This window comes from Chionomys nivalis, chromosome 3 (assembly GCF_950005125.1).
Source record: "Chionomys nivalis chromosome 3, mChiNiv1.1, whole genome shotgun sequence".
NCBI classification, from domain to species: Eukaryota; Metazoa; Chordata; class Mammalia; order Rodentia; family Cricetidae; genus Chionomys; species Chionomys nivalis.
The window spans coordinates 59,128,882-59,142,377 of NC_080088.1; the positions used below are offsets into that span (position 1 = coordinate 59,128,882).

Genomic DNA, 13,496 nt, shown 5'->3' on the forward strand with positions numbered 1-13,496 from the left:
TGTAGGAGCACACACCTTTAATCCCAAGCCTGGGGCGTCAGAGGCAGGAGAATCTTTGAGTGCAAGGCCAGTCTGGTTGCAGGACGAAGTTGCAGGACAGCCAGAGCTACATAGCAAAACCCTGTCTTAAAACGTACACACACGCCCGCACACTCACACACACACATTATACTTCTCATAACCGGTCATCGTCCCCCAAATGGCCCAGAAGTGCTACAGAATAAGCACACCCAAGGATAGGTGTTTTGAAAAGGCTATTCTGGAGATGAGAGTTTTTGGATTTTGCTTAAATAGATGAATGAGTCTTTAGTGGTTGCCACATGGTAGGGAATAGGCTAAGCATCTTCAGCAGGGGAACCAGAATGCCCAAAGTGAGGGACCAGAAGCAAAGACAACACATGCTTTAGAAATGTGAGCAGATTATCAACCTTGTGGTATTAACAAGAATACCCAAGTTATCTTGAGTTTAAGCAGATATTATTTGTGTTATCACTTAAACATCAAAGCACACGAGTTGCTGCAGATGAGGAAACTGAGGGACAAGAGGGGTAGTTGTCAAAGGGAATGCATTTGCTAGGTGGGGAGTCGGACGGCAGTCCAGGTGTCTGGAGCTCAGAGTGCATACTCTACTGGTGGAAGCAGTGGGGGAGGAGGAGGAAGCGGAAGATGATACACACCAACGTGTCTGAGAAGCAGACATGCCAGTTTCCTTCCTGTGCAGAAGTCTTAGACTGTCTCTTTCCTTGCTTAAAAAAAAAAATGAAAAGAAAAGAAAGCAGAAAAAAAAAAAAACTCTAGGCCCTAGCAGGTGTACAATTAAGAGATTTGTAAGAAAGACAGAGACCATATGGGCTGAGTACAGATTGGATTTGCTCCTGTATTCAGCAGGATGGTAAGATTGAGTGCAGAGAAGGGATGTGATGAGAGAAGAGGGTGTGTGTGATTCATCTTGTGGCCAGTGCGCACTGACGTGAGGGAGATCAATTAGCCCGGAGAAAGGAACCTCCAGGTAGACAGATGTTACTGGAGCAGACTGACTCACCCTGGGGACTGAGCAGCGTGTCTTGTAGGGGTTCCAGGACTCCTAGTCTGTTCTGTTTCAGGCTTATTCCCCCATATTCTCCACAACATCCTAAAATGGGATGGGGGAAACCCTGTTGGCTTAGCAAGCACGTGTTACGTGTCTGTGGTTTGCCAGGCACTGTGCTAGGTATTTAAAACAATTGGAAAGGTGCTTCTGGGCTGAAGGGGCTGACGACACAGACTACACATCAGGACCATCGGGGCATATGGGAAAGAAGGACCCAGAGGTCACAGAGCACCCGGTTTGGGTTTAAAATCTTTTTTTTTATTTATTAATTTATTTATTTATTAAAGATTTCTGTCTCTTCCCCACCACCACCTCCCATATCCCTCCCCGTCCCCCAATCAACTCCCCCTCTCTCATCAGCCCTAAGAGCAGTCAGGGTTCCCTGCCCTGTGGGGAGTCCAAGGACCTCCCACCTCCTTCCAGGTCTATTAAGGTGAACATCCAAACAGCCTAGGCTCCCACAAAGCCAGTATGTGCAGTAGGATCAAAACCCAGTGCCATTGTTCTTGACTTCTCAGCAGTCCTCATTGTCCTCTATGTTCAGTGAGTCTGGTATTATCCCATGCTTTTTCAGACCCAGTCCAGTTGGCCTTGGTGAGTTCCCGAAAGAACATCCCCATTGTCTCAGTATGTGGGTGCACCCCTCATGGCCCTGAGTTCCTTGCTTGTGCTCTCTCTCCTTCTGCTCCTGGTTTGGACCTTGGGGTTGTAGTCTGGTGCTCCCATGTGGGACTCTGTCTCTGTCTCCTTTCATCGCCTGATGAAGGTTAATATCCAGGAGGATGTCTATATGTTTTTCTTTGGGTTCACCTTCTTATTTAGCTTCTCTAGGACCACGAATTATAGGCTCAATGTCCTTTATTTATGGCTAGAAACCAAATATGAGTGAGTACATCCCATGTTCCTCTTTTTGGGTCTGGCTTACCTCACTCAGGATAGACCAATGATAGCCTTTGCTGGAGAGGTTGTGGAGAAAGGGGTACACTCATCCATTGCTGGTGTGAATGCAAACTTGTGCAACCACTTTGGAAAGCAGTGTGGCGGTTTCTCAGGAAATTCGGGATCAACCTACCCCTGGACCCAGCAATACCACTCTTGGGAATATACCCAAGAGATGCCCTATCATACAACAAAAGTATATGCTCAACTATGTTCATAGCAGCATTGTTTGTAATAGCCAGAACCTGGAAACAACCGAGATGCCCTTCAATGGAAGAATGGATGAAGAAAGTATGGAATATATACATATTAGAGTACTACTCAGCAGTAAAAAACAATGACTTCTTGAATTTTGCATGCAAATGGGTTTAAAATCTTTGACCTAGGTTGTCTCATTCTGTTCTCGTAAGAGACTTGCAATAGTCACATCACCTACACCTTCCAAACAAGGAGCCTTGGGGAGGGTGACTTTGCAAAGACCAAACAGCTCATAGGTGGACACAGATGCTAGGATCAAGTTCATTGCTCACCAGAGTCACCGTGTTCCCTATTCTCTTTCTTCGTGTCCATCTCTGTTAGAATCTAGCGTTGAGCTTCCTGCATTGTCTCTTATGTTCTCCCCTTCACTTCTGTGTTACTCTGCTCTGTGAGCATGACCAGCCTTCCTGTGCTGACCATTCTACAACTTTCTCCCATGAGAACAGACTCGAACCTAATCCAGCCCCATGGGAAAAGGGCCCACGGAAGGAAGGCCCATCTCAGGAGACAGCACATTCTGGGTGGTTCTTAGGGTTTGGCCACATAGCAGCGACACAGCTGCTCACGTTCCAGTTCATGGGTGTGGACCATGGAGGCCCCAGAACTAGAATGCTGTCAGACTTTTATAATTATAGTCAAACCAGCTGAGTGTGAGGGTCACCAGCAGGAAGAAATAGAAGGGTCCCATGGTAAGGTCAGGTGTGGGGAAAGGTTAAGCAAGCCTGTGGACACTTCGTATCTCATGCACTGTAAGAACCATGGTCTCCTTAGCCACACATGAGACATGGAGTGTGAAACGACTGTATTAAGCCTCGGTGGGCAGCCTGAGGACAGGGCATGAGATGCCCAAGGCCCTTACACAGATGCTCAGTGTGTCCAACCACTGTTCCTGCCACTTAGAAAGATGAGCCCTGCTTGAACACATTGTGTGCTTTGGTGGCTGTGGCCTTGGTCCAGGCCCTCTTAAGCTCGGCCTTCAGAACCCTGTTTTTGTTCCAAATGCTCCTTCTTGTGGAACAGCTGTTTGGAGGGCGGCCCTGGAACTCAGATGTCTGGCTTTCCCAAAGCTCTCTATTGTTGTCTGGGCTGTTTCAGACAGCCTTGTTCCCCTGGTTACACACCAGCTAGCAAGACTTTGTCCCGAGCGTCTTCTTCCAGTGGTCCACCCGGCCAGGCCAGGCATGGGTAGGTGCAGATAGTGGACCGGTCTCTTCTCCATCCTTTCAGGTGCTGGCTGGGATGAACATCTACCCCTCAGAGTTTGAAACCATCAAGGAAGAGTACAATGTGCGCGGCTACCCTACCATCTGCTATTTCGAGTAAGTCTCCTGATTATCTTCTAGAGTGCAATGCCTCCCATGGCATTGGTGTCCCTAGCTGAGCCAGTTTGTCATTTCACAGGAAAGGGCGGTTTCTGTTCCAGTATGAGAACTATGGGTCCACGGCTGAGGACATCGTGGAGTGGCTGAAGAAGTAAGTCAGGGGCATTTGTGTCTGGGTTCATCATGGTTTGGGGGGCATCTGTTGTGCTAAGGGCAGCCGCTCACTCACAGGGCTATGCTGGAAAAGAGGTCAAGGGAGGGAAAATACGATCACACTGCCTGTGTGGCTCGCCTCCCCCACCCCCCCACCTCCCACCCCCCCACCCCCCCCCCCGTGCGGTTCTGTGATAGGGGCTGCAGGAGCTATGAGGATTTGCTGAGCTGTTGACCTGTGGTGACGGGACCTATCTAGAGTTTGCTCCTTCCTCTTTTCATGGCGTGGAGGTGGGGAGAGGCTATCTAACCTGTCAACTCTCTTGGCATAGTCAAGGGTTTTCTGAAATCTTCCCATGCAGATTGAACCCCCGCCCCCCATACACACACACACCCGACTATGATGGATGGAAGTATTTCTCACCCAGGATATCATGTTTGAGAGAGTTCTGTAGAGTTCTCTCTCTCTCTGAAAATAGGTCTGTCACTTGAGTGCTTATTTAAAAAAAACAACACTGTATTAGATGCTGTGAAGCTATTCGGGAACATCCTAATGCCTTCTTCGACTCTCTCTCTCTCTCTCTCTCTCTCTCTCTCTCTCTCTCTCTCTCACACACACACACACACACACACACATACACACACACACACACACATTCTCTCTCTTTCTCTCCTCTCTCTCTCTCTCTCTCTCTCTCTCACACACACACACATTCTCTCTCTCACACACACACGCATTCTCTCTCTTTCTCCCCTCTCTCTCTCTTTCTCTCTCTCACACACACACATTCTCTCTCTCTCACACACACACGCACACACATTCTCTCTCTCTCTCTCTCTCTCTCTCTCTCTCTCTCACACACACACACACACACACTCCCAACCCTGCTCCATGGCAACCTTCAGTCCCTGCTTTATAATATGATAAGATCTCTGGACATCAGATTCCACAGTTCTGCTGGCCCCATCCCTCATCTTAGCCAACACGAACCAGGCCAACTGCTGCGTCTTGTCCATCTTCCCACTGAACATTCTCCTCTTCCTAAGCTAAGCCTAGCCTTGCCAAAGCCCTCACAGAGCTCAGTGTTCTCTCCTGGAGCCCCCAGGCCACCCCTTCCCCAGTGCCTACCCTGCTCTCATGTGTGATCATTTGTGCATACATCGAGGAATAGGAGCTACCGATGGGGTCTTCTGCTTTGTGGCTAACACCGTTGTAAGCACCTGATAGAGTTTCTCGTCCAGTACTCACAGTAGCACTGGCGGGAAGGTGTTTTTATTCTTGTTTCATGGTTGAGTTAATGTTAACAGAAGTCGAGGAACAGAGTAACTTGCCCAAGACTATAGAACTGATGATAGGTAGCAAGACCGCTAGCCCCGTTCCCCACGAGGCCCCCTGGAGTCCCACTCAGAGCTCAGCATAGGCCCTCCGCCTCATCCTTCCCCGGTCGCCAGCTCATTAATATATATTGGCATCTTTACTTTAGGGACCCCAAGTGCAAATCCTAGGGTTAAAGAATTAGTTTTCCGAAGATATAGAGGTTCAGGATGTGACTTTTCAGAAATTGTGGTAAGAATGGATTTTGTATTAAAAAAAACAAAACTCTAAGGAACACACTGATGGATTTCTGAATGTTGAAGCCCTGTCTCCCTAACTCCCGGGGGCCCAGGAGATGAAACACCAGTCCACCTGTATTTGCATAGAGACGCATATTTTTTTGGAAGCATTCCCACATCTCTGTCCCCATCGGCTACCTCATTTTCAGGCCCTGCCTGAGAAGGCTGTTCCTTATTACCATGTGTTCACTGTCTTAACCCGGGCCTTCACTCCCCTATTTCCCTTTTTCATTTAATAATAAGCGTGCACTCTCCTCCAGTTTGACATATCTCGGTCCGCTTTGGGAAAAGGTTTCAGCAAACAGCAATCTCATTTGTCACCAGAGCATAAAATCTGCCTGCGTCCCTGCCCCTTCTCCAACCCTTTCTCATTCCAGAACACCCTCAGCTCTTTCTAGAAGGATAGGGTTGTGTCTGGGGCGGGGGATGGGGTTTGCATGGTGGAGATTTGTGACGGGTGGCTGTCTCCACTGGAGCCTGCCTCTCCCCTGCAGACCTGATCTGCAGAAGCCCAGGGCTGCCTGCTAAGGAACACTGTCCTGGCCATGCCTTCGTCTTCCAGCCTCTTTCTTTATCTCCTCCGAGTCAGAAGGAGCCCCTGCCATCAGCCTAGTACCTCTGTAGTCTCCAAGATGAGAGAGGAGCTGGGAACCGCCCAGAAGGAAAACTTGGGCTCCCTGCAGCCACACTCTAGGCAGATGTGAGCACTCAGGGTTGGGGCACATTGCTGTGCTCCCCCCGTCCCCGTCAAAGTAGGAATAGATAAGTCTTACCTCTTACAGGCTGTCCAGTGAGCTGCCTGACCTCATGCCCCAGCGAGTTAGCCACGTCACTTCGTTGTCAGCTACCTTAAATTTTTAAATATTTTTCTGAGTTTATGGATTTTTAAGTAAGATGTTTCTTGTAGAAAGCCCTTTAAAGTATGAGGAAAAGCACTTCTGTACCCTTTTACCCAGAGACAGTCGTTTGAATTTCCTTCCAGATTTTCCACCGCGCACACCCATCTCTGTGTGTGGTTTCTCCTTGTGTCATGTATTTTAAGTCTTTACCATTTTTTCCAATCTTAGTGGGCAGTACAGGACCTCGCCTTACCACTGCCCTGGCCCTGAGCTGTTCTCTGGGGTCTCTGTAAGCCAAGTGTGAAGACTGGGGTGCTCCCATCCTGGCTGTATCTCCCAGTGATGTATAAAGCCCCAGAGAAAACCTGCCTTTCCTAGAACCCAGTCCTGGTGTCCGAGCACACGCAGGCTCTGGAATAGACAAACATCATAGTAGCTGTACCCCCTCATGATTCTAAGGGCCTTGTCACCTCTGTGGAGCTGGGGTGACAGACAAGTAGAGGGGTAAGTAAAGAGCACTCCGTTTTGGCCTCGCTGCCCGCTTCTGCTGTCTCTCTGAACCAGAGGTAAACTGAATTAACAGATGCCCAGTGTTCTTGCCCCGTGCTGCTCCGGTTGCCTTTCTCTGTCTGTGGCTCACACATCTCCCACCTTTCCAGTCCCGGAGCCCAGGACAGATACTCCATCTAGCCTACAGAGCACACGGAAGGGTATCGAGGAGTCAGAAAGCACACCCTAGCAATTATCCACAGCGTCCTTTACCTCGATGCTTTTTTTTTAACCGTGTATATTTTTAAGAGTGTGGTGTATGTGTGCGGTCTGTCTGTGTGTGTTAGAGTGTGCAGGTTCACGTGGACATGCACCCGTGCAGAGGCCAGAGGAGATGTTAAGTGTCTTGCTCTATCACTCTCTGCTTTATTCCCTTGCATCTAGAGCTAGGCTGGCAGCTAGCAAGCCTAGGTGATCTTCCTGTGTCCGCCTTCCACAGTACTGGGGTTAGATACAGGAGACCATGCCTGACTTTTTATATGGGCTCTGGGGATTTGGACCCAGGTCTTCATACTTGCCTGGTAAGGACTTTTATCCGCTGAACTGTTGCCCTAGCCCTTTGCTTCTTTTTGAATTCAAGTTAGGCTGATTATCTAGGAATGTCTGGTTAATCCTTGTACATTTACAGAGCATCCCCTGCCCATTGTGTGCCTGTCAATGAGAACCTGAGAAGTAGCCATAAAAAGGCCAGCGAGTAGTCCATTGTCTAATTTTTAAATTCTTCTCTCACATTACATCCCGATCACAGTTTCCCATCCTCCTCTCCTCCCAGTCCCTCCCTCCCAATTCCCCTCTCCTCGAGATTCACTTCTTCCTCTGTTTTCCTTCAGAAAAGGACAGGTCTCCCAGGGATATCAACCAAACATAGCATGCCAGGTCGCAATAAGACTAAGGCACCTCCCCTTGTATTAGGGCTGGACGGGGCAACCCAGTAGGAGGGGAAAAGGTCCCAAAAGCAGGCAAAAGAATCAGAGACACCCCCACTCCCACTCTTAGGAGCCCCTCTAGAACACCAAGCCACACAGCCATATGTGCAGAGGGCCTAGCTGATGGTTGATTCAGTCTCTGTGAGCCCTGTGAACCTAAGTTAGTTATTTTGTGGGTTTTCTCATGGTGTCCTTGACCTAATGTTTGGCTGTAGGTGTCTGCATCTGCTCCCATAAGTTGTCTAGCTTCAACTTTAAGTTGAAGTTGCTTACCTGGGCTCCTGCGGTCAAAGGCAAAGGTCAAAAGGTCTAGGTGCCTTTATGCCCTGGTTCTGTTGTCTGCTAAAGGATAGACTTCAGCATGCTCACTTCTTCTCTGGAGCCTCTACTGGCGGGCATTAGATCTCCTCAGAGATACAGAAAGTAAAGTATGGGTTCTCTTTTCCGAGCAGTCTGAAATACCATTTTAAATTTTCACTTGTTTATTCTGAGTTTTGGAGACAGGGTCTTGCTGTGTAATTGACCAGGCTGGCCTGGAACCCACAGACGTCTGCTCACCTCTGTGTCCTTAAGCCAGGTTTCTTCACTCATTACTCAGTGAGCTTACATTAGTTGCCTGGTGTGTGTTGGGTGCAAGAGATAGGAGGGCAAGAGGGAGCCCCAGTCTGCAGAGCGCTAGCTGCATGGGTGGCAGACAGTGAAAAGCACCGTCCAGGGCTTTGTGCACAGCCTTCTGCTTGCTCCCCTTCAGCTCATGCTCCTACAGCTGTGTCCCTCCTGCAGCGCTCTCTAGAAGGTAATCCCCCAGTTGTCTGTGGCACGGCCTTGCAGTGACACCGCCCCGCTTCAAGGGTGTGACTCCTGTAGCCGTGGTGATTTTTTTTTACTTACTCCTGAAATTATGCTCACTTCTTCTCCCGCGTTGTCTGTCTGGTTGTTTTCATTTCGGTGGATTATACATTCAAAAGAAATGACCAAAACCTTATTGTAGTCTCTAAACTGGAAGCTTCTCAGGCTCCTTCTTAATACTCTGCCAGGACTTAGCTTTTGCATCTATTGATGCTCTTGCTCAGTTCTTAAAATTGCTTTGATTTTTGTTGTTATTTTGTTTTGTTTTTCAAGGCAGGGTTTCTCTGTGTAGCCCTGGCTGTCCTGGAACTCACTCTGTTGACCAGGCTGGCCTTGAACTCGAGATTCATTTGCCTCTGCCACCCCCCCCCCTTTCCCCCAGTGCTGGGATTAAAGGCATATTCCACCACTGCCCAGCTTACTTTGATTTTTTTTTTTTTCCGAGACAGGGTTTCTCTTTGGTTTGGGAGCCTGTCCTGGAACTAGCTCTTGTAGACCAGGCTGGTCTCGAACTCACAGAGATCCGCCTGCCTCTGCATCCCAAGTGCTGGGATTAAAGGCGTGCACCACCACCGCCCAGCCTACATTCATATAATTTTTTAACGATTTAAGGTACTTCAGAATGCATTGAAAAGCCTTGCTTCTGCTTTTTCACCCTTCCTGTTCTCTCTGCCACATCCTAGAGGTATCAACTTCAACTCATTTCCTGTATGGTCGCAAACTCTTTTTTATAGCAGACACAAACAAGAACAATTATCTGCTTTCTTATACAAGAGCTGTTAAATTATAGATTGCTGTGTGCGTCTGCAGAAGTCTGTCCATGCTGCTGTGCAAAGAGTACGCATTGTTCTGTGCTCAGCCCCCACTAATAGAGATGGTTCATGGTGCACCCAGCCTGTCCCTACTGATGCCTGCTGTCTGACCCCTGGTCTCTGCATGGCAAATCACCTGCTATAGATATCTTTTAAAAATTAACCTTGTCATCATTATCATTATTATTTTGAAATAGAATCTGGAACTTGCTGTGTAGACCAGGCTGGCCTCGAATTCATAATGATCTGCCTGCCTCTGCTGGGATTAAAGGTGTGTGCTACCGCATCCAGCTGCAGTAGACATATACTGTAAAGATGAATTCTCTAATGTGATTGATGTGTGAAAGGTTAGTGGCTTGAGCCCAGATATAAGAAGCTAGATTTCATGGAGCTCGTGTCTGGGCGGTGACCCCTCAAAGCTTGAATGTGCCACCAGAACCATCTTGTTATAGAATATAGGGGTCACATTCTGTGTCCCAATCAGGTCCAACCTCCCATCCTCAATAAGCCAACTAAAGAGCCATTATCAAAAGTGGAAAGCGACTGTGTATAGCAGCACACACCTTTAATCCCAGCAGTTGGGAGGCAGAGGCAGGTAGAGCTCTATGAGTTTGAGGCCAGCCTGATCTACATAACGAATTCTAGACAGCCAGATCTACATAGTGAGATACCCTGTCTTGAAGAAAACGAAAATGAATAAATCGGTGGAAAGCAGGAAAGGGAGGTATTTGTTTAAAATGGAATCCCATTGGGAAGAGGGACAAAGGGATCCAGCAATCCCCCAAGTCCATCTTTGGGGTCTTCATGTAAGATATCTGGATGTTTGAATAGAGAGCTGTTCTGGTCAGGGTGTGGTCCCGCCCACTTTTGACCCATCATTATGAGCTTCAGTCTCCATTGTAGAACTGTATGAAATCTCTTTTGGGGAGACCAATTCCCCCTCTAGCTGGTACCCTTTCCTTTCCAGCATGAGATTCCAGAGAAGTTCTTGTTTCTTTGGGGCATTGTTCAAGTCTTATAGACTGAGAGACTCACGTGTTTCTTTAGAAACCGTCAATCCTGTCAGGCCTGTCACAGCCTGACACTGGTAAGCAGGGGCCAAAGGCTGTGCCACTTTCTGTTTCTCTGACTGTTGTGGTCCCTGCAACACCAGACCAGTGAGACTGAGGCCACCAGGGCAGCTCAGTCCACAAAGCCAACATGGTCCCATAGGCTCTGGACCCAGCTTTGCTTCTGTAGGGTTGGGAGATGGCAAGTCCTGCTGTGTGAGCCGCTTTGCTCCTCTCCAGCCCCGACTTCCTGAACTCTATAAACTGTAAGTGCTGTAGGCACTTACAGGAGGGGAAGAATGGTTGTCTCCAGCCCGGTCCCTGCAGGAAGCACCTACTGGTGGGGAACAATGGTTGCCCCTTTCACATTTGTCATCCAAAGGGTGCAGTTAAGGTGTTTTGGCAAAGGTGCTCGGCAGTAGAGCAGCAGGGATCTTATGTCACCAGGCATCTTCTCCTGGGCAGGAAGTGGGTAGCTAGGAACCTTCTCTTCATATAGCTCCAGGGCCTACAGTCACCAGCCTGTGGTTCTCTACAGAGGAAGCAGCCACTGGGGTTTGCAGCTGGTGAGTGATGGAGTAGATGAGGACTCTGGGCGTCAGCCATGTCTGTTCTTAGCCTCTGGAAGGATTAGTAAAGTGTCGAAGATTCTGGCAGGGCGTATACTACCAACCTGGTTTTCCTCAGGCTCAATGGTCACCCCTGCCCCCTTCACAGCTTCTTTCTGCTCAGCCTCTGGCCTCACACCTTCTTCCTCCTATGCCCTGCCAGTGGGTGGCACAGAGCAGGACATCCAGCTTCCCCAGAGGGCACTCTGCACCATTGCTCTTTGTCCTCGCCAGCTTGCTGGAAGTTTGCAAGCCTTGAAAAGGCTAACAAGCCCTCCAGTTGCTGGGAAAAGTGAGATTTGCTGAGCTGTCTTAGAAAGTTGTAGCAAACAGCCGCTGTGCAGGCTGGTGTCCGCTAAGTACCTCTCTGCTACTTTGAGGGGCAGGTGGAGATGGGCAGGGCAGTCCCTTGCAGTCCAGCACTCTTCCTTAGGTCCAGTTTCCAGTGTATAAAAGGCCTTGGTGTGGGAGCTTTGTGTCCAGGGGGCTGGATTTTGCACGTGCTGTTCAGGCCCCAGGGCTTTCTCTGAGCTCTGCCTGTTTTTGGTCTTCCAGTCCACAGCCGCCACAGCCCCAGGTCCCCGAGACTCCCTGGGCAGATGAGGGCGGCTCCGTTTATCACCTGACCGATGAAGACTTTGACCAGTTTGTGAAGGAGCACTCCTCTGTCCTCGTCATGTTCCACGCCCCATGTGAGTGGAACTCCGCTGCCCCTACCTCCCCCTTCCTCAGAGTAGGACACCACCTTGGGACTCTTTGGATGGGGACATAATGGGAACTGGCATGGTGCCGATCCTCAGCTCACACGCCTGCCTTGTGTCTCCATCGGAACTGCATAGAAGTCCTGATATCAGGCCACACGTGTTCCTCAGCAGAACTCAGTGAAGCTCCATCCCCGAGAGGCCTGAGCATCCTCCAAGACACTAAGGGCTGAGGAGTCGGACTGGGTTCTGGCAAGGCAGTACTGGTCCTCCTTACTGAGGGTGGGAACCATGTGGAGAGAGAGCCTGCCCCTGCTCGGTAGCTGGGCAGGCAGTGAGGCCAGCAGCTAGAGTACCACCCTGCTACTTCACCGCATTCAATCTCAACCCGAGATGACCGCAGAGAATCACAGTCCCTGGTGCTCTCAAGAGTGACAGGGAGTGACAGGAAGGCAGATAGCATCTTTCTGAGCCCGTGTCCTCTCTGCAGAACAGAAGGTTGATTAGGCAGCTTCAGGAGGAGAGGGCAATGTCACCTGAGAGCAAAAGATGGCAGCCCTGCGTGGTGCTGCCAGGGGCTGCTGGGAAGGGCTGGCCACTCCCAGTTGGTGATGAGCTTAATGGCCTGGGATAAACTATGCACTTGTGAGGTCCTCTCTTCTCATAGCCTCCTGCCACCGGTTTGGCACAGTGATTAGAGTGAAAAATTACAGAGAAGAAAAGAAAATGGCAGGAATTCCGTGCTTTACAAATGCGTGTGTGAGAGGGAGAGAGGATGGAGAGCCATAGAGACACTCGCAGAGGAGGAGGAGGATGCTCCGCTGATTAATCCTGTCAGCACAAGGTCCTCACACTGACAGAGTGGCTTCAGAAGGGTCATCTTCCATCTCACCCGCAGTGCCACTGAGTGGGTGTGATTAGCACTGCCTTGCAGATAAGATTGTCACAGATTGTTCGCCGTGCTACTTTCTGTCTCTGGTGGCTAGTGCATGGGAGTGGGAGGGGCATGGGGGAGCAAGGTCTAGCTTGACCCCTCTTAGGGAGCTGCTACTATGAATTTCCCTAACTTTGTTTTTTCTTAAAAGTGCTAAATTCTTGGGAATCCAGAGGAAAAGCATTTCCTGTGGTTTTGTTTCTAGTTCTAGAGAACAAATTGTTCAGGAACATTTTTTTTCCCCCAGAGACCCTTTAGACTTGGGATTAAGACCTGATGATTAAGGACAGCGTCAGAGGGACAAATCAAGATGGATACATCTGTGATTCCAGCCTTGGGGGTGGGAGAACCACTGAGTTTGAGGCCAGCCTAGGCTACAGAGTGAGAACTTAGCTCAAAAACAAGGCAAAGAAGATTAATGACAGGGCCTGTGAGGTGTGGTGTTCTCCAGGCAGGGCGGACAGGGGATGTCCTTAGTTATGGGTATCCCCAAGGTTAGTGAGACCTTAGAGACACAGACTGCCTGGGCCATAGGCAGCACCGTACCCACCCCCACCCACCTCCAAGCTAAAATACATTTTCCTAGTCCATCTCAGAGTTGTGGGTGGAAGTAAGTCTTGCAGGAAGTTACTATGTTGGATTCAGAGCTGAAGTCACCCTGCATGCATCCCCATCCCAGCTGTAGAGGCTGATGCTGGCAGATGCCCCAGCATGTCCTCCTTCTATCTGTCTGTCTGTGGGCCAGCACATGTGTTTATCACTGCAGAGTGAGGGGTGCAAGCAACAGCATGAGGTTTACCTCTGGATGAACTGCCTGCTAACGTCCCCGTCCCCGTAGATGGCAGGGGCCCCT

General features: G+C 49.4%; 1 protein-coding gene across 1 annotated transcript in view; it reads left to right on the forward strand.

The window, feature by feature from the left end:
- Pdia5 (protein disulfide isomerase family A member 5) overlaps positions 1-13,496 on the forward strand; it is a 93,159-nt gene that overhangs the window by 53,429 nt on the left and 26,234 nt on the right. Inside the window, exons 9-11 of the mRNA XM_057765191.1 lie at positions 3,515-3,606; positions 3,689-3,760; positions 11,564-11,700. Of these exons, the coding sequence (XP_057621174.1) occupies positions 3,515-3,606; positions 3,689-3,760; positions 11,564-11,700 (301 nt within the window). The remainder of the gene's footprint in view (positions 1-3,514; positions 3,607-3,688; positions 3,761-11,563; positions 11,701-13,496) is intronic.